This window comes from Schistocerca piceifrons, chromosome 3 (genome assembly GCF_021461385.2).
Source record: "Schistocerca piceifrons isolate TAMUIC-IGC-003096 chromosome 3, iqSchPice1.1, whole genome shotgun sequence".
Taxonomy (NCBI): Eukaryota; Metazoa; Arthropoda; class Insecta; order Orthoptera; family Acrididae; genus Schistocerca; species Schistocerca piceifrons.
The window spans coordinates 538,180,633-538,202,285 of NC_060140.1; the positions used below are offsets into that span (position 1 = coordinate 538,180,633).

The 21,653-nt window shown below is 43.1% G+C and overlaps 2 protein-coding genes across 2 annotated transcripts in view; both read right to left on the bottom strand.

The window, feature by feature from the left end:
* Positions 1 to 16,606, bottom strand: part of LOC124788813 (juvenile hormone esterase-like) — a 172,437-nt gene extending 155,831 nt beyond the window's left edge. Inside the window, exons 1-4 of the mRNA XM_047256094.1 lie at positions 16,406 to 16,606; positions 14,885 to 15,035; positions 12,432 to 12,613; positions 2,336 to 2,508 (exon numbers count right to left, since the gene is read on the bottom strand). Of these exons, the coding sequence (XP_047112050.1) occupies positions 2,336 to 2,508; positions 12,432 to 12,613; positions 14,885 to 15,035; positions 16,406 to 16,606 (707 nt within the window). The remainder of the gene's footprint in view (positions 1 to 2,335; positions 2,509 to 12,431; positions 12,614 to 14,884; positions 15,036 to 16,405) is intronic.
* A 155-nt stretch (positions 16,607 to 16,761) lies between these two features.
* The window catches only part of LOC124788814 (juvenile hormone esterase-like), a 101,594-nt gene continuing 96,702 nt past the window's right edge, over positions 16,762 to 21,653 (bottom strand). The window contains exon 5 of the mRNA XM_047256095.1: positions 16,762 to 16,883. Within this exon, the coding sequence (XP_047112051.1) occupies positions 16,762 to 16,883 (122 nt within the window). The remainder of the gene's footprint in view (positions 16,884 to 21,653) is intronic.

The following is a 21,653-nucleotide window of genomic DNA, read 5'->3' on the forward strand; positions in this document are numbered from 1 at the left end:
TCTCGTCCAGACTATTTATCGTCCATTTTTCAATTCCATACATGGCTACACTCCATACAAATACTTTCAGAAAAGGCTTCCTGACACTTAAATCTATACTCGATGTTAACAAATTTCTGTTCTTCAGAAACGCTTTCCTTGCCATTGCCAGTCTACAGTTTATATCCTCTCTACTTCGACCATCATCAGTTATTTTGCTCCCCAAATAGCAAAACTCCTTTACTACTTTAAGTGCCTCATTTCCTAATCTAATTCCCTCAGCATCACCCGACTTAGTTCGACCACATTCCATTATCCTCGTTTTGCTTTTGTTGATCTTCATCTTATATACTCCTCTGTATATACACTCCTGGAAATGGAAAAAAGAACACATTGACACCGGTGTGTCAGACCCACCATACTTGCTCCGGACACTGCGAGAGGACTGTACAAGCAATGATCACATGCACGGCACAGCGGACACACCAGGAACCGCGGTGTTGGCCGTCGAATGGCGCAAGCTGCGCAGCATTTGTGCACCGCCGCCGTCAGTGTCAGCCAGTTTGCCGTGGCATACGGAGCTCCATCGCAGTCTTTAACACTGGTAGCATGCCGCGACAGCGTGGACGTGAACCGTATGTGCAGTTGACGGACTTTGAGCGAGGGCGTATAGTGGGCATGCGGGAGGCCGGGTGGACGTACCGCCGAATTGCTCAACACGTGCGGCGTGAGGTCTCCACAGTACATCGATGTTGTCGCCAGTGGTCGGCGGAAGGTGCACGTGCCCGTCGACCTGGGACCGGACAGCAGCGACGCACGGATGCACGCCAAGACCGTAGGATCCTACGCAGTGCCGTAGGGGACCGCACCGCCACTTCCCAGCAAATTAGGGACACTGTTGCTCCTGGGGTATCGGCGAGGACCATTCGCAACCGTCTCCATGAAGCTGGGCTACGGTCCCGCACACCGTTAGGCCGTCTTCCGCTCACGCCCCAACATCGTGCAGCCCGCCTCCAGTGGTGTCGCGACAGGTGTGAATGGAGGGACGAATGGAGACGTGTCGTCTTCAGCGATGAGAGTCGCTTCTGCCTTGGTGCCAACGATGGTCGTATGCGTGTTTGGCGCCGTGCAGGTGAGCGCCACAATCAGGACTGCATACGACCGAGGCACACAGGGCCAACACCCGGCATCATGGTGTGGGGAGCGATCTCCTACACTGGCCGTACACCACTGGTGATCGTCGAGGGGACACTGAATAGTGCACGGTACATCCAAACCGTCATCGAACCCATCGTTCTACCATTCCTAGACCGGCAAGGGAACTTGCTGTTCCAACAGGACAATGCACGTCCGCATGTATCCCGTGCCACCCAACATGCTCTAGAAGGTGTAAGTCAACTACCCTGGCCAGCAAGACCTCCGGATCTGTCCCCCATTGAGCATGTTTGGGACTGGATGAAGCGTCGTCTCACGCGGTCTGCACGTCCAGCACGAACGCTGGTCCAACTGAGGCGCCAGGTGGAAATGGCATGGCAAGCCGTTCCACAGGACTACATCCAGCATCTCTACGATCGTCTCCATGGGAGAATAGCAGCCAGCATTGCTGCGAAAGGTGGATATACACTGTACTAGTGCCGACATTGTGCATGCTCTGTTGCCTGTGTCTATGTGCCTGTGGTTCTGTCAGTGTGATCATGTGCTGTATCTGACCCCAGGAATGTGTCAATAAAGTTTCCCCTTCCTGGGACAATGAATTCACGGTGTTCTTATTTCAATTTCGAGGAGTGTATGTGTATATGTTTTAAGTTTCGTTAAAGTCTATCCTCTGGTTTATAAGGAGTCGTGGAACACACGTTATTGTCCTCACAACTCCCAGCAATTTCCTTTCCATAGTCAATTGCTGCTGCTAAAATATACTGAAAATATACCGAACCGCCACAGTCTTCCATCAAAGCGTCATAGCTGTAAAAACTGATAAAACGGGTAAAATTATTCCTTACTGGATATTAAGATTCTAAGTTTCATAACCTGATCATGTGATAGTTTCCCAGACTACATCCAGAAATAACTAAAAGTAATAGTGGAAGCATGTTTGACATTATCCACATGAACACACAGCGAATTCGCAACTTCAGGGAATTTCCGCACTAGCTACACATTTATTTTTGGCACAATCAGTTTCGACCCAAAAGGCTATTAGCAGCTGTGGCTGTCTCAATTAACATGAATCCATTCAGGTGCGAGATAGAATAGACTCACGTTGCTCGAGATAGCCACATTGATAATATCCTTCAGAGCCAAAACCGGGTGATGTGTAAAATAAATTTGCAAATTCTTTTTAGAGCAAGGCACAAACGTTGCAGATTGTATCTTCGTGTACGGCCTCCGCTTGAACTTACCCCATTCGTTTGTAGGTACGTTCACCCCGCGATAGTCGAACTCGTAGTAGTAGACTGGTAAATCAGAAACTTCCACTATTCTTCTGACGAGTGCGTCAGTGGGGTTGAAGAAATCTATGTCTTCACTAAGCTGAAAAAATGAGACAAATGTATTACAACAGAGTCTGATAGTATATTAAGGTTTAAGAGGGCTTGCACTACATGATTTTCTCGAAGCTACGGTCCCAGGTTCGAATCCTGCCTCGGGCATGGATGTGTGTGATGTCCTTAGGTTAGTTAGGTTTAAGTAGTTCTAAGTTCTAGAGGACTGATGACCACAGCTGTTAAGTCCCATAGTGCTCAGAGCCATTTGAGCCATTTTGTCGAAGCCTGCCTCAACCCTAATAATTAAATAAGACAGCGCCCCACCAAAATAACGTAGGTCCCTAAGTAGATCCCACAAGAGACACTTTATCTCGATTTATCAGTGGTTTAATGGAAGTTGTGGCATAGTTCTTTCATTAACGTAACGGTCTGGGTGAAATATCTATTCCAACGTATGCCTGGGCTTTGGTGTAGATTTGAATGTGTACTTGATGCATTCTGGTTTTGCGGCCTACCCATTGTGATTCTGTGTTCACAAGTCGAAGATTCAAATGATTCCGATATTTACAGCATCGAACAGCAACTCCTGTCAACTGCTTTGGGTTAAGATATTTTTTCTCCTATAGTATATGTTATATACTTTCCATTATCGCTACTTCTTCTATGTACCAATAAATCTTATCGTGTTTTTCACATTACCGCCTACGTCGAAAGTTAAGAAACGTCAGTGGGAGGTGACCGATGCGAGTACTCATCCTGGGGTAAATATTAACCTCTGGTATTCGGTAGCGAAAGGAAAATGCTGTTGCGATCACCAACAAACCGGTTATGTTGTGGATTAAATGTCGAAGGCCTACACAGCCTGTTATTGAGTGAGAACATGTGTCGGTCGTGATGGTGCAGCACTCGCCAGATACATATAAAGCACTGCAAATCATTATCATTAGAATATCAAACGGTATCATTTCGTAACCTGCAATCCTTCGCATACAGAACGATGTCTTCGCTGTTTAATAAGGAAGCCACGAACTGGTACATGTAGATCTGCCTACGACTGCCACATACTACAGTGTACTAAGACTATCGTAAGTGCAGAAACTTTCTTTTAGCCTCCTGTGAGAATCTTTTCGTCTCAGAGTAGCACCTACAGCTGATATCTCAATTATCTGTTCTGTATATTCTGAACCCTCTCTTTTCCTAAAATTTTTGCACTCCATGGCTTCTTTATGCAAGTTATTTTCAGATGACTTAACGTATGTTCTTTAATCCTGTCGCTTCTTCTAGTCAGTGTTTCCACATTTATTGCTTCCCTTATCAATTCTACGGAGAATCTCTTCAACCCAGCTCACTTAATTTATTAAGTTTTAGCGCCTTTCCGTTAAACGAAATTTCAAACGACTCGAATAACTAATTTTCGATTTTTCCTCATACACTATGATCCACTTAGATCACCATTCCGTGCTCCAGACTTACTTTCCCAGATTAAGGCCAATGCTAGATATTAACATATTTTCTTTCATAAAGAATGCTCTCTTCGCAAATGATTCTTTCATGTATCTTCCTTGTTTCCTCTATCTTGGGTTACCATGCTTCCAATTTAATTTGTGTTTTATGTGAGGCAATATTTTGATGTTAAGGTTGTCACCGATTTCATTGCCACTGCTTCTTAATACCATCCACTTTCTTTACTGACTCTCAATCCTCATTCAGTTCTCAGTTCGCTGTTCATCCCATTCAGTAAGTGGGTTAATTCTTCACCACTTTTACAGAAGATAGTAGCGTCATCAGAGAATGTTATCACTGATCAACTTTCATTCATTGTAGAGGTTGCCTTGAGTAACAAATTAAGGATAGGGACTGATCCCCAATAATAATACGCAACGAGCTACGGAGCGCCCCGTCACTACAATTGGCAGAATCTGTTGTGACAAGTATGGACATGTTAGAGGCCATCGAACGGCCCAAATACCTTCAGGTCCATTTCTAGAATTTCCGCTTGCGGAACATCAGCTTTATAAGTGAGGTGGATGGTCTAGCAGCAATAGTTTCTCTTCTAGCTACAACACTGCACGGTGTCGCTGGATTAATTTTCCACAGATGAGTTCATATTCACAATATATTCCTCAAGGCATCATCTAAAAGCCATCTAGGATTTGCTAGCAAGCTTATATTTTCGTTACACCCTGGATACATTTAACTGTACGGAAGATACAATGCGTTCCTACCTTAAGGACTTATCAATCTGAGAACTTCGCTCTGTCTTCCATTCTCATTATTCATACTGATACTACACGTGAAAGGAACTACCTGGTGCGTTTTCACGACCAAATCGCTGAATAGATTTCGATGACATTGGATATGGAGATAGGCGGAACCCTGACGAACAACATAATATAATTTAGAAAGTAAGAATAACAGTCCATAAGAAGGTGAATGAAGTAGTGAATGGAAATCTTCTTTTTACATCAGTGGACATAAATCGTGTTAAAAATTACGAGGGTTGGAACTTTAATAGTGGCAACTATTTATTTACAGCTCGTAGAAAATAGATACGTGAAGTTTTACTGACCTTCAGAGTAGTCACTAGCAATGTGTGTAATCCGTTGCCAGCGATGTGGAAGGCGAAGGATACTCTTAGAAGTGCCAGTTGTGTTGACAGTTCGAGCGGTGCTGTCAATTGCCCGACATATTTGTAGCAGTTCGATGCTGTTCATTTTTGGAACACAGCCTGCGACCAGCTTAGAGACATAAGTGATGACACTTTCTGCAGGACCTGACCATCATTTTGCAGGGCAATGCTCAAGCACGTACAGTACAAGCTGTTACTGATTTGTTTGACTGATGGGGCTGCTAAGTGTTATACCACCTACTGCACTCCCTTGACTTAAGCCCTCGTAAGTTCAACTCGATTTCTAGACTGTAGGAAACACTTCACGGCATTTGCATCAGAACTGTTACAAATTAAATAGGAACCCCAAGCCTACGTGAAAAGTTTCTGTTACCTTGAGGTGTGATAATATAGGCGCTTCAAACAACTTCCTAACCAATTTTTTTTTAAATCATCTCTGCATTTATCCATTCAGGACCACCTGTTTTTCGTAAGAGTCTGTGTAGTGTCTCGCTATTTAATATTTGACGAACTGACACTGTAACTAGATAGCGAAGAAGCATCTTAATTGTTTCCTCAGCTTATCAGGGTCAGAGCTGATTCCTTCCTGTCTATGAGATATCCTAACAACGGTACGGCTTTCTGCTTAAACTCAGATTTATTAAAGACCTGGTAGAGCGCATCTTTCAAATATGTCTTTCAACATCCTCATATGTTCCTCCCACGTTTTGCTTCTTATCAAAATATCGTCCACACATACCATAATCTTCTTCTTTAATTCGTCCCCTAACACTCGGTCCATGGTCCCAACGAATGCCGACGTGTTCAAGCCGAAAGGCAACATTCTGCATCTGTGATGTAAAAAGGTGGGGTATGGTCCTCATTCAGGGTCTAGTCACGTTTTTATTGTATCCTGACGTTAAATTAAGAGTGATACAAAATTTCTGGCTTACGAGCTCTTTCATGATTTTGTATATACACTCCTGGAAATTGAAATAAGAACACCGTGAATTCATTGTCCCAGGAAGGGGAAACTTTATTGACACATTCCTGGGGTCAGATACATCACATGATCACACTGACAGAACCACAGGCACATAGACACAGGGAACAGAGCATGCACAATGTCGGCACTAGTACAGTGTATTTCCACCTTTCGCAGCAATGCAGGCTGCTATTCTCCCATGGAGACTATCGTAGAGATGCTGAATGTAGTCCTGTGGAACGGCTTGCCATGCCATTTCCACCTGGCGCCTCAGTTGGACCAGCGTTCGTGCTGGACGTGCAGACCGCGTGAGACGACGCTTCATCCAGTCCCAAACATGCTCAATGGGGGACAGATCCGGAGATCTTGCTGGCCAGGGTAGTTGACTTACACCTTCTAGAGCACGTTGGGTGGCACGGGATACATGCGGACGTGCATTGTCCTGTTGGAACAGCAAGTTCCCTTGCCGGTCTAGGAATGGTAGAACGATGGGTTCGATGACGGTTTGGATGTACCGTGCACTATTCAGTGTCCCCTCGACGATCACCAGTGGTGTACGGCCAGTGTAGGAGATCGCTCCCCACACCATGATGCCGGGTGTTGGCCCTGTGTGCCTCGGTCGTATGCAGTCCTGATTGTGGCGCTCACCTGCACGGCGCCAAACACGCATACGACCATCATTGGCACCAAGGCAGAAGCGACTCTCATCGCTGAAGACGACACGTCTCCATTCGTCCCTCCATTCACGCCTGTCGCGACACCACTGGAGGCGGGCTGCACGATGTTGGGGCGTGAGCGGAAGACGGCCTAACGGTGTGCGGGACCGTAGCCCAGCTTCATGGAGACGGTTGCGAATGGTCCTCGCCGATACCCCAGGAGCAACAGTGTCCCTAATTTGCTGGGAAGTGGCGGTGCGGTCCCCTACGGCACTGCGTAGGATCCTACGGTCTTGGCGTGCATCCGTGCGTCGCTGCGGTCCGGTCCCAGGTCGACGGGCACGTGCACCTTCCGCCGACCACTGGCGACAACATCGATGTACTGTGGAGGCCTCACGCCCCACGTGTTGAGCAATTCGGCGGTACGTCCACCCGGCCTCCCGCATGCCCACTATACGCCCTCGCTCAAAGTCCGTCAACTGCACATACGGTTCACGTCCACGCTGTCGCGGCATGCTACCAGTGTTAAAGACTGCGATGGAGCTCCGTATGCCACGGCAAACTGGCTGACACTGACGGCGGCGGTGCACAAATGCTGCGCAGCTAGCGCCATTCGACGGCCAACACCGCGGTTCCTGGTGTGTCCGCTGTGCCGTGCGTGTGATCATTGCTTGTACAGCCCTCTCGCAGTGTCCGGAGCAAGTATGGTGGGTCTGACACACCGGTGTCAATGTGTTCTTTTTTCCATTTCCAGGAGTGTATTTGCAGGGTGACCTCTTTCCACTTTGTTAACTTTTTCGAACGTGTGGGACAAACCTCACGTAGCCATTCATTCTTGCCAGGACAACCAAATGGCTGTTGTATTGACTATGAGCTCTTTCTATTACGCCTGATGTAAGAATTTCCCCACAGGTCCTTTTTTTTTTTTGCCTATCGTATCTTGTACCTCAATTATGAATTAAAAGTTTTTATCTGTATCTTGGTTAGTGGACCCTTAATTACTCCTGATTTATTTGTAAAAACTTGTCTGTATTTTCCTATTAATTCTTTCAGCTACCAGGTTCTTCAGATCCTAAATTTGCAATCGCAAAAATTTTTCTGTTCACTTTTTTCCGAGGAAATGCACCTTCCTCTTCTTCATTGGACGAGTTTACCCTCCATTGTTTACTGTCCACCAAATTCTCTTCTACTTCTTTTTATTCGTCTTCATAAGCTGCTACTTCGTATATTCGGCAAAGGCCTGGTATACTGCCTAATATTGTTTCCTCAAAAAATTTCACCATTTTCTCTTTTCCTTGTTCAAGGAACCACATTTGATTTCTTCTCTAGCTTATTTCAGCACCGTGCAGCTAGAGTTACTGTTGTAAATCTATTTCGACTTGTCAGTCAATTGTTTTTCCATATTCACCAACATTATTAGCTTTTTATCTTTAGTCCATTAATCCGCAGACGCAGTATTTCACTTCTCAACTTACGTAGTTCACTCTACACGTTACTTCCGATCGCACATAACTGGCTTCCTGAATCAATTAATGACCTTCTCGCGCGTACATTTTTGCCTCCACAATGTGTAGTGTTACTGTCTTTTCATACAATATAATACTTTCCTCTACGAGTTCTCCCTCTTCGTAATTTAAAATCTGTTTTTATGACGTGTACAGGATGAGTTTATAATGATATTACAAACTTTCAGGGATTATGGAGAAGTTTGTGGTAAGAGGCCCTGGTCCGGAAATGACCAACTCTTTTTCTGACACTTTGACAGCGGACCTCTTCTACTGTCAGCTCTTTATTGCCGTATTTCTGGAATAGGTAGTATAGACCAAAACAAGAAAAAATGTTTAGTAAAAAGGGCTCTGAAGCAGACACTTTCAGCTTTGAGCATTTGATCATCTTTATTACTGCGAAACACATCTTTTCTACTGAACAAGTGCTCCTAGCATTTAATGTACGCATTTTACAGCCCACGTTTTCAATACGATTTTTCTGTATTGGTCCACACTACCACCTCTCAGAATATGGAAAGCAAAGAGATTACAACGGAAGAGGCAACAGTCGGAAGTATCAGCAAGATTTTCGCTTATAAGTTTCGACTCTGTCGTTTCCGGACCAGAGTCACACACCTCAAATTGACACATTTACTCTTTCCCATTACCTCCACAAGTTTGTAGTATCATCATGGTACTACACTACATATTTCTCATCCCATCCATTACCTCTGTTGGCCCCATGCTGTTCGTTTGAAAGTGGGCTATTCCTGAAACTACTGTTCGTTTCCGCGCCGTCCTTGGTCACCGGCTCCGCGACATTTCTCGGCTCCACCCTTCGTATCTCCCTCGCGAGCCGCGTCTTTCTTCATCTTCTCGCCCGCCTGTTGTTTTTTGCTCGCGGTATTTGTAATCAAAACCGCCTCTACTATTATGTTTTGCCACTTATTTCTGGTTCGCTTCCCATTTCGAGCTGTGATCCTGCGTTACCGAAGTTTTCTCTTTGCGTCTCCGGCTGTCTTTCCTCGTATTCTAACTTATTCAACGGTTTTGATCATCAATCCTATTAAGTGACTACGTATTTCGTGCGATAGTCTTTGTACGTGGTGGTATTTTCCTGTTTCCAGCTGTCTTTCTAAAAACTCACCGTGTATCCGATCCACCTATAGATTATACAGGCGACTGCATATTGAAATTCAAATTTCGTCCTGCTTGCACTTTGAGCAGCATTTGTTTAAGAACATGTTCTCGAGCTATTCTTACATTAAACTTCCTTCTCCAATTGCGAATCCGAATTATATGGTTCGTCGTCTATTTGGTTGACGAAGTAAGCAATCTACATTTTGTCATTCCATGTTCCCGGCAGTACGTCGTGAAAATCTGATGAATGCAGCTGGATGTAAATTTACGTTAGGCTGGAAATTATTGAATTGTGTACAATTTCCACAAGAGGGCCACTTTTAACTACAACTGTTGCGGTACAGTTCATTGATCCAGTTTCACTGCTTAGTTTGCTACTTGGTGCTTGCTCGATCAGTTGTGCTGTTGTTTGTGTACTTCTTTTAACATCCCTCTACCACTCGTTTCACGTCTTCCACTTTTTGTTTGATTTCTTCTACGCGTACAGTGATTTCTTTTGCTTTGGGAGTTCATGTCTGCCAGAACAGCTGTCTTGTCTACCTCTTTTATTACGTTCAGATGCTACTGTTTCTATCATCCTCTAATGTTTTTAATTCCTTTTTCGTGTCTCCCTCTTTGTTGCTTTATTTTTTCGTTCGTTTTCTTCTGTGCTTCCCGTCCCGTTTTTATCTCCTCACATACTCCTTTCTCCTACGTTTCAAACATTCCCCCAAAAGTCGCCATTCATTTTCATTGATTCTGTTTGATTACTCGAATATCTGATTTTACCTCCCTGTCCAACCCCTTGTCATCTTCACAGGCGTCACTGGATTTGGATATGGGGGAGGGGGGCCGCATTTGTTCAGCACAGCTTTCTCCAACCCGTTATTAGTTTACGAGATCGGAGCCTGTACATCCCAGTCAAGCAGCTCCTCAGTTAGCCTCGCAAGGGCTGAAGGGATCAAGCTTACCAACAGCGCTCAGCAGATCCGGAAGGTCATCCATCCAAATGATAGCCAACTCCGATAGCTCTTTTCTTCGGTTATCTAATGTGAACCGGTGTTAACCACTGCGCCAAAGCCGTTGGCACCAATCGATTATTTGAGTTCTTTCATAGGGTTATCTGATTTTTCACGTAATTCCACCACTATTGATGATTTGTGTTGCTTGTTTTCGTCTCTCATTATTGACACGGAAACCTCCATTATTTGGTCGAGATCTGTACCACTTCCTACTTTAGTCATCGGCGTTTCTCGTATCTGCGTACGTGTCATAATCACTGTCTGTACTTGCCACTGCGAGTTCTCGCTGTACCATTGTGGGTGTGCTCACTTCAACTGCGCTTTTCATCGGTGTATGGTGAGATTTCCCAAGCTTTCTTGTCCAGAACTCTTCTCAAAGCAGAGTTCTCTAAACTTACAGGCCAGATACTGCCTTTCTCGTGTTTCATTTTATTCCCCGATAACAGTTGCTCTGTTTCACTTACATTCAACTCCCAATTGTTCTGAAATTTCCTGGAAGATTGAAACTGTGTGCCGAATGAAGACTCGAATTCGAGAACTTTGTCTTTCACTGGCAATCACTCTAACGACTGAGCTACCCAGACACGACGTCCTCACAGCTTTTCTCCCGTCAGTAACTCATTTCTTAGCTACCAGTCTTCACGGAATGTCTTCTGCGAAGCCTGCAGTGCTAGCCATGGAAGAAATGATACTGCGGAGACACGGCTTAGCGACAGACTACGAGATTTTTCCAGAATGAAATTCCCACTCTGTAGTGGAGTATGCACTGATATGAAACTTCCCGACAGATTAAAGCTGTTCGCTGGAGCGAGATCGAACCGGTAAGCTTTTTCTTTCGCGGGCAAGTGCTTTACTGCCTGAGCTACCCAAGCACGACTCACGACCTGTCCTCATAGCTCTACTTCCTACAATATCTCATCTCCTACCTTCCAAAAGGTTGGAAGTTTTCTGGTACTGCTGGTTAGTGTGCACTGTGATGTAGCATCTGTTTGATCAGTTTGTCTCGATTTTGTGATCCGACTTCTTCGTCTCTCTTCTTTTTGTATCAGAACGCATGGAAGCAGATCCTACGCTCGTTATTTTTCTCCAGTCCCATCCCAAGTTTCACACACCAGCAGATGTAAGTTGCTCCTCCTTTCAATCGTATTTAACCTTTCTCGCGATTCTTGACTGTCGAATTTTGGTATGCAAATCGGACTTGCTCGTTACTCTAGCATGGACGGCGAACATTATACATGCCTGTTCCAGAGCGTTCGCTACCGTGTTACTGCTGACTCGTGACCTATCTACAACTCCAGAAACTATGCTCAACTTCCCCACCGAAATACAACGTTAATATGATGTGGCTAAACGTAAGTTCAATCAGATTTAATAACACTCGAAACGTAGTACTTTAAACTTAAACAAAATTATCTCTACGAGCCCCATCACACTCGCTCTGCCTCCTAATTCATTTATTTAACACCATTTGAATAGAGTCACTCATTCTGGTAAGTTCTTTACTGCAGGCTGCAGTGTAAGTGTCATTCCCAGCCTTTCTAAATAAGTACCCTTCTAGTACAGTGAGCATTCTCCCATTAGTGACGCTAACTCGCTTGATCAGAGGTGCGTAAGGGTAGATTAGATCTATCCGGGAGAGGATTGTATCTGTACTGACACAGCAGGCAGACTAACTGTTCCGAATCAAGGGTATCCCATAAGAAAGTCGTTCTCGTAGCGTGGAGTTACTAGTGTCAGTGGTTACTAAGAAATGAAAGAGGAGGAGCGTAGGTACAATACACGTCGAAGTCATTGGAGAACAGGATCATAGGGTGGCACGACGTGGAAGAAACTCTTCCGTGTCTTTTCACAGAAAATATCCCGGCATTCGACTCTAATTATTTTAGGAAGTCAAGGGAAACATAAATCTTGGGAATCTGATCTACCATCCACCAGAATTAACCTCCAGAATAGCCCCCAGACTACGAGTGCAGAATCTTGCCACTGCACCACCTCACTCCACTGGTTAATAAATGTAATAAGTGTTATAATGAATACAAAAATCTCATCGTATTTCATATCTACTGAAATATTTAATTACCAATTTACTTACATGGATCAAAGGTTCAGGATCATCGAGGCTGATAGTTTCGTTGCCGAAATAGAAGTTCCTGAGTTCAAGCGCTGCTTGTGTCTGTTCAGCCGTCGTCTCTAGATGAAGGCATGGCCCCACCACTGCCTCAAAATTTTCGTTGAGGTTCGCGACAACATCTGAGTTATTCAGAATACTGACTCCTAGATAAAATAAAATATTAGTAATAATTCATCGAAAAATAGCTATGTGCTACAGCATTCATACGTCGTCAACAGGAACAGCATTCATAAGTTATCCTAAGTGCTACGCCGCTCTCACTAACTATATTAATCATCTATGATTATGAAATGGTCAGCGCGTACTATTGTCCTAAATATTTGCACTTAACAGTGGGTATGGTATATACCGACTTTCCAGCCCATTTCAATAATTCTTAAGGATAAATGTGTTAACAACCATCTCACGCCCCAAACCAGCCTACGACACTAAGCAGCCGTCTGCTCTACGTGAAAGTGTTAAATGTGTATTGTCTATCAGGACCCAGGCCCAGGCCTTGAAGCATACATGGAGTTATTGAAAATCATCGTCTTCATAGCCTTCGCTCTCTTTCGTACTTTTGTATCCTATAATGATCTAGTTTCAAAGTTTAGATTCAGTACCAACAGTTTCGGTAATAGAAATAGAAGTGCGAAAGTAATTAGACTTTTGGTCGTAGCGCCGAGACTGGTATACAAGATGTAAAATACAGTACAATATCAATATATACTATGCACGGAACGCGTTGAAATCGGTGTTGTTAAACAAACAAAAGCATACACATGGACACCACCACAGCCGATTGCAACCTACAGAAAGATGAAGTTTTATAAAAAGTTGGACGAGGACGACTATGACTCGCGCTCCGAGGGTTCCGTACAAACTTAACAACGTATATAGACAGTTCATCCACCCCGAGAATGGAGAATCTCGACTATTTTTCCCTATTATCGATATTAATAGTGGCAACTAATCTCACCTGGAAATTCCAAGACTTTTGAGAATATATTACTTCTGAGTTTCAAGTTCGAATTTTTTATGTCATTTCGCATTCGTTATCGTAATGTGTCATTTATTAATTTCTGAGTTATGTTAACATGTGTTACTAAAGCTGCGATCGTCCTTTTTGTACTTACTTGAACGATGTGAGAGAAGACAACGCTAGAGCCGAACCTAGGGCTGCTGTGGTTACGCAAATGTCGAATTAGTGTGTGGAACACTTCAGTATATATTTTATGTGATACTGAAACCTCATTCCAAACAATGGAAGTGCATCAGTTACTAGTATTATTTTGCTTTGAAACGTTACTGACGTTGTAGGTATCGTGAGTATGATAAACTGTAGGGGGATGTTTGTAGGGCGAATAAACCGGTGCGGCGAGTCGGCGGACTCAGGGTCAGTCATCGCTAGAACGGAAATGCATCATTTAACAGTGGCAGGGGACTTCGCTTCGTCATATCGCAGCAAGTAGTACGAAATATTTGTAAATTATACACGCAAAGCTTCCTAGTAAATCACTCTACGTATTACTGAAAAGGGGCAGATTAAAATCACTACAGCAGTTCCTGAGATATTTGACGGTTTACGAATGCAATGTAAGTTTGTAATCCCAAAAAGGATATTTTATGTGATATAATTGCAAATAAACAACTTTCGGATTCATTCCTGTTAGTTCCGTAAAACTGAGCGTCTTGCAAATTTCAGGATTCCGGGTCAATGGGATGTTCCCTACATGTTCCGATGAGTGAGTTTGCGATTATCAAGAAAAGTATGTATCTTTTTATTGCAATGACTTAGATGTTTTGCCCCGGCAAGGGTCCGTAGACCTTAGTATGTGATGTAACATTCAACTTGATCTCTAACCGTTTCAGAGCAAAAGGGGCCTTAAGAGTCGGAGAGACAGACAGATGGACAGACGGATGGGCAACAAATTTATGCTATAATGGTTCCGCTTTTACCGACTGAGGAGCGGAATCCTAAAAAGTTATGATTTACACATTGTTCTATGGCGATCCCTTTCCTTTCCACTTCTGAAAAACACGTTATTAAGAATTACAGTATGACTGTTCCCACCATTTAAAGTAAACCAATTAAGAAAGTAGCTTTGAGGTAAGGATATACCGCAGAAAATTTGGAATACCGTGGACAGCGAGAGTGGCAAATGAGGAAGTTTTAACAGCGAGCCATATATACGTAACAGAATTAGAAAGAATATATATGGGAAAAAGCAGGCAGTGGATGGGACTACATGATGGAAATGTGATGCCAAACATTCATTAGTGAGTAAGCATTGTAAAATGGAGATGAATTAATCATCTGAAAACTGGAGTGCAGCGTAGGACTTAACTTTAATCAGTGATTTTCAGCTCTTGGGAACATACCGTACTAAGTCATGGCTTGTCGTGCATAAGGTACTCACACTATGTACACTTACCAGTCTCAGCAGACGTAATGCCAATAATGATAGGTACTTTGTTGAAAGTGCATGCATTCAGTATACGAATTGGTGACTCCCTTATGAAGGCTCCTTCGATATCTGGTTCAATACTAGGAGCCCAAACGCTGTAAGAGTAGTACAGTTTTTGCTGAAAGAGAAATGTAAATAGTGCATTAATTTTATTGTTTCATTGCGTCGATTAATAAGCGTCTTTGGTAAATTGCAGTTTCACTGGTGAACTTCTGAATCGCGTCACCTAGATTAAACACTAAGATGTCAATTTAAGAAGCGACCAGAAAGAAGCTTTAGCACGAAGGAGATGCAAAATTTGATGCTAGTAGCACTTTTATTCATCCATGAATCGCTTTTAGAAGGATACTGAACTTCTCTTGGTAAAACGATTTAAGAACACAGAAATAAAAATGATTCGTATATACAGACATTTACATACTTAGACCTAGTTCGACGATCGATGGGCCAAGAAATCAAATCAGGGTTTGTCTCAATTTAGGAAAATCAAAGGAAACCTAACTGAATTCAATCTCATGCTCTTTAAAAACAGCGCAAACTCGCTCGTTTATGTGTCGTATACAGAACTGTATTGTAAAAAGGTATTTAAAGATGCAAACAGCACGGTGCACTGTAAATTCATTTCTCACTACAAGTCACTGTGCACACTACACATATTAGACGACATGAAAGACTACACCAACGGTGTTCTGTTTCCACATTGTGTACCACAACTTTTTATTTGGGTAAAATGCTGATATTATAAATAGCAGAACTTCAGGAGCAAGATGCCCAGAAAAGCAAACGACGAATAAAAAGAAAACAATAAATAAAACATTAAAAGAAGTTTTATCTGGAATAACAGAGATGTTTCATTATTGTTATTATTTAGTTGTGTTGTATTTTTTACCGATCACCTACTCTTATTTAACTAAATAATCCATTATATTCCTTAATCTCTATAATCTTTTTGGACCAATTAAGATACAAATTCATTCTTTGTTTGAAAAAGCTTGTTTTGTGTTTAACCTTCCTTTTTGAATGTTAGTTAAGTCGATACCTTCTTTTGGACTGTACTGAGTTAGCCGTGCAGGAACTGTCAAGGTTATTTTATACGTCTAAGCGACTGGTAAATGTGCCGCCCTTTGTTTAGTGGAAGTATTCATCGTTCTGAAGACTTCTTTACAATAAGTCACGTTATCATTTATGTCAGTTATTGCCATAGGGCTTTCTGTGTTTTGAAAATAGTTATAATGGCCCAGCGCAGGATGGGGTGACTATGAGACAGATGGTGGGAGCAAGTGGTGGAGGCATGACGGTAGTCCTGGAGGCTGCAGAGAAAGGAAGCTGGAAATGCAATAAATTCCTTATTGACGCTTCTGAACTGCTTGCTACAACAGCACAGTGGCGAGCTATCTGCTAAATTCTGGTGGACAGCCTGTCTGCATACCCTACAACGCTGACTCGGCTAGTCTTCTGAGCGTCGACAGGCTGGTTACGTAAGCTGACCATGCGATCCCTGTGCCAGCGGCGTGTACTTGACGATACGTAACTGCTAAAGCACGAGGCGTTGCCAGGCTGCGTCATGGCACGCTGAGTCACCCATACTGTGATGGCGAAGAAAGGCTGGTGAGCAAGGGGTGCGATCCATTGGCCCCCGGGCAGAAGTCGGGCTTGCTGCCGGAAATGATCTGGCATCGCCATCTGCATTTTGTCACTAAGTCCAATTAGAGAACCAGTGTAAAGAGCTGTTCACTTGCCGTGCCAGTTCCTCGATCCAGTGACATCTACTGGCAGATCCGTGTGACGTCCTCATCTGGTATCAAACCATCGTATAGTAGGCTCTATGACAAACAACAAATCCATTACAAAGATGTCCCGTACTTGAGGACAGCAGCGGTGCGCTGGTTGTGCATATGCACAGCTAATATCACGTATCCCAGAACACTACCGCCGCTGTCAGTGTGGAAATCTGCATTGCCCCTTGCTGCAACAGTGTGTGCATCACGGCTGATATTTCAGCCTGCTAACCTGCTTCACAAGATTAGACTGGCCTTGAATAATTGCAGTGAGAACCTGTGCTCATCTGATGGTAGCGCTGCTGCAATACGCCACTTACGTTCACATTAATATGCCTATACACATTAATATGCTTCACTTTAATATGCCTACACATCGGTACGCTACCTCTATGATCAAGACCTGGTCCCATGGTCTGCCTTAAAACCAGTTTCTTATTATACTACATATGAGTACAGGAAAGTAAAAAACCAAAGAACTGACGATTTGCCCAACTGGGATAGAAACTGCATCCAATATTACTATGATGCTTGTTGCTTGCACTGCTTTTGTCCCTTCGGCATCTTAACTTTCACTCTTGTCGCACTGCTTCCTTTTCTCTTAACCCTAAATTTACACTTTCTCTGCATCTACACTAAAAGGCTACGCTCTCACTCTTTCTTATGCTCGTAAAATCCAGTCTACTGGAATCTGTGCTATTGATGGTTTATGCCTCAAATGAATAAAACCTATGCACACTGGAACTGGTATTCCGGCACTCAGAATAACTGTTACGTATCATTGTCCTTCTCTGGACCTCTCTACACGCTGCATTTACTGCTCGGCTGAAATGCCACTTTCCTACATGATAATGAATAGATCCAGGGAATCGATTAAGTTGGCTTCTGGTGTTTGATTCTGATATTTATGTACGCCGTTGGGAATAACTGCAAAAGTGTATCTGGCCAGTGCTACTGTGACTGTGAGGCGTTCACCTACGTGATTCTCATAATCAAGGCTGTCTGATGAAAGGTTGGTCCCATTATGTCACATATAGTGCTATTGATTAAGAACCAACTTCCCTTAAATTCAATATGTCTGGCCTCCTTCAGTTTTTCTTGCCAATAACAACGCAACACTGCTGTCTTGTCGTCATAAGTTGAATAAATCAAATGGGAACCTGCTCGCTGGAAATGCAGCATGTCGTCATAAGTTGAGTAAATCGTATGAGAACCTGCTCGATGGAAATGCTGCATGGGTTCCACGATATTCTTCCAACAATCTAGTCCTTTCTGCTTGTCTAAGAGCAGCTGTATTGCGCATGTACTCTGGATGGTTCGTGTTACTCTGGTAGGACACTCTGTGAACTTCTCCCTTCGAAACCGTTGTAATTCCTCCTCGTCATTAGTGCATATTTTCTGCCTTTTTTCCGAAATTAATAATATCCCGTGGATCCTCAACTGCACAAGCTTTCTAACAGCTCCACATTTCACTGGGTGTGTGAATGACGTAACACTGAAACTGTGCATGTCTTCTTGTTACCTGGAATCTAATGAGAATATAAATCCGCGCTGGGTCGATTTTCATCTCTACTGACGGCATGTGGTAGTAGACAGGTAAATTCTGTCTGCTAGATCGCATGAGTAGGCTGACCTGAGACGGTAGCCCGCTTCATGGTTTCTGTAACCCCGACAAGTACTGTTCAGGTGACAAAATCCAATGTTGCTATTCCCCGCAATTTTACCCTCGACATGTAGCATCATATACAGGGACAAATTTCATTCCTCCGCCCACTCTACTGCCACTATCAAGCCTGTCCGCCCCCGGTAGCTGAGTGGTCAGCGCGACAGACTGTCAATCCTAAGGGCCCGGATTCGATTCACGGCTGGCTCGGAGATTTTCTCCGCTCAGGGACTGGATGTTGTGTTGTCCAAATCATCATCATTTCATCCCCATCGACGCGCAAGTCGCCGAAGTGGCGTCAAATCGAAAGACTTGCACCAGGCGAGCGGTCTACCCGAAGGGAGGCCCTCGTCACACGACATTATTATACAATCAAGCCTCTTCACAAACGACAAAATAACAGGAAAGATCTCTAACATAATTTATTCGCTTCACTGCTGTACATAAGCAAACATATGAGCAAAAGAAATTGTTGACAACACCGTTTATCTTCTTGATCTTAACAAATATGGTGCGTCATGTACTCGCTTAGCCACACCGTCTTGTCTTCCTCCCACTCTTCCTCCTCCTCCTCCTCCTTGCATTTTTCTCTGGCTCCATCCTTCGAACTTCTGCAGTCAGTTGTGGACGACCTCGGAAAAGTAGATGCCCAACATGTACTGTTGATATTTTTGCTAGCAACTGAAGTTTCACATTAAGTGGCGATGCAGTCTCCACCACCTGATATTCTTGATACCTTGTGATGAAATTATTTGTCTCACCTGCGGTCGGCATGGATTAGAAATATCACCCTTTGCTCTACTTTATACTGTGATATACTGGCTGTGCATCCCGCTGATTCTTCCTGCCTCCCCAAAGCATTCGGATTCGCCTTCCGTATTCGTTTCCATACTTCTGGTACTGTTTTCGCGAACTCGCATACCGACTCCCGAGCTTTACCTTTCTTTGCCTTTATCATATAAAATGGTGATGGAATATTCCATATGTAATCTCATACGGGGAGATCTTAGCATTTGTGTATACTTTTTAATTATTCACCCACACACATCCCATTCAATATGATGTGTGTTCACATAGTAACTTAACATTTTCCCAGTTGTATTACGTATCTCTTTTATTCTGCTGCTGGCCCATGGGAAGAAAACTAGTTCAAAACTACTTCACATGCAATAAATTACTATGCTCCTTCAATAGGTCTGACATGAAGTTCGCACCTTGTCTGTAATTATCGTGTCTGGTACTCCAAACTTCAATATCCAGTTGTTAACCATTCCTTGTGCGACTGCCACTGCCTGCTGGTTTGGCATAACAACCATCTCCACAGACTAAGAAAAGTGATCTGTTATTCTTAATATGAATCGGTTTGCTGCTGGTATATGACTGAACGTTCCTAATCCATCGACCCCCAGTATTTCAATTGTTTCGATGCTTCTAACAAGCCTCCACAACTATACTCACCTAAGGTTCACATCAGCTCACTGTGTGTTCTGTGTGAAATTCTTCAGGTATTCATCCGCTTTCGTTCCTCTCCACCAGTATCTCTAGGCTGCTCTCTGGTTTGTTGCTCTATACCCTCCATGACCAGATAACACATAATCATGCGCTTCCTTTGAAATCTCCTCGTTAAACGCCGCTGGTACTGCTACACGTGACCCTAGCCTTCTGCAACAGTCCGCCACATCTGCTAAACTGTGATTATGTTCCATGCTGTTTATAGTCACTGTCAGTACACCGCACTGCACTGTTCTACCTGCCATTCCACAAGACTATGACCCGGAGACTTCACGACTGCATTTGTGAGGCACGGGTTAAGAGCATGTGAGTTTCTCACAAGCCTCATACTCGTAAACTGCAGCGGAAAGGGAAGAAAACTCTGGCAAAATTCAATGCCACTACACAATATTAATGTCGCAATCTTTGGATATGGAGCAGTTCTAGGCCTCTGCTGCTGCGGACCAGGACTCTACGACGTTAGACCGTAAAATTGGTAGAGTGATTACTAATTGAAATTGTGGATCTCTGTGACACTTCTGAAAACATTATTTTTACTACAGTGCAAGCTTTTGCATCAGCATAGTGTGTGTGGCAGACTACATCATTGTCCTATTACACTATTACCTGAGACGTGTTCCTGACTCTAAGATTCCTATTCGCACCACCGAATATCGTAATATATAACAGGATTAAACAGAATTATACCAAATACCATTCCTATGAAAAATTCATGAGGAAATCTAAGTCCAGTAACAGACAGTTGGCATAGTAAGAGGCCTTTGTCATAGTGTTTTTTTTTATTTAAGGTACTTATTTAATTTATGCTCAACACTGGCACCAAACCAGTGAGATATTGAACGAATTTTTCTTTTTAATCTATATTATTGTGTGCTGATCCCTTGGTGCGCAGTAATTCAGCGTTGTTTCAGCGGACCAACTTTCATAACGGCTCTTGGCGGTTTGATATTTTAATTTTGTAATTTGTTTAATTTTGAAGGTAAGCGTGAGTCTGCAACAATGTCTCTGTATTGTAGTGTTCAAGGTCATTTCTGTGTTACAATACTGACAGAAAATTTTGTGGTATTGCCGATATTGACTGAAAACTACCGTGCACAATGATTCAGGTATATTATGTTAAGTAATTACGGGGAACACATGCATCAACAGACATGATACAGAATTCCATACTCGATCATATAACCAATTATCATAAACTGGGTATACTAGTTGTATAATTAATTGGTTTTCTGTTAGAGTACATCGAATTGGTCTGACAAACGGTGTTATTTCAAAGTTACCTATGATTTACTGATGCAACTGAATTATTCAGCCGGTGTTAGCAGTTCCTTGTGTGAAAAGTCAGTACTAATATAAATACTTCAATTCATTAATAATTTTATATCAAAGATTTTGTAATGGTTCAGTGAGACATCACTGCAATTCTTGACTGTGTGTTTCATTTGTTTCCTAATTTCGATTCAGCAATATTCAAAACCGATAGTCTTCCTTCTGAAATTCTTAGGTACAAGATCACACAGTCAAGTGGTTTAACCGACTGGATTGTGGGGACGTTACATGTTGACTCCACATCAACCAAGAATCAACACTCAATCCTAGAAATTGTGTTTGTCACCAGGTCTACAGAAGTTTACTTTAAATATAATTTAATTGTTTTTCTACAAGCAGTTCTCATGTTCTCAGTGATTATAATACGGTGTCATCATCAAGACGAGTTTATTCCCCAAGACTAACGTAGTTGGGGTAGTCATTTATGTACATCAGGAACAGTATTGGCCCTAAT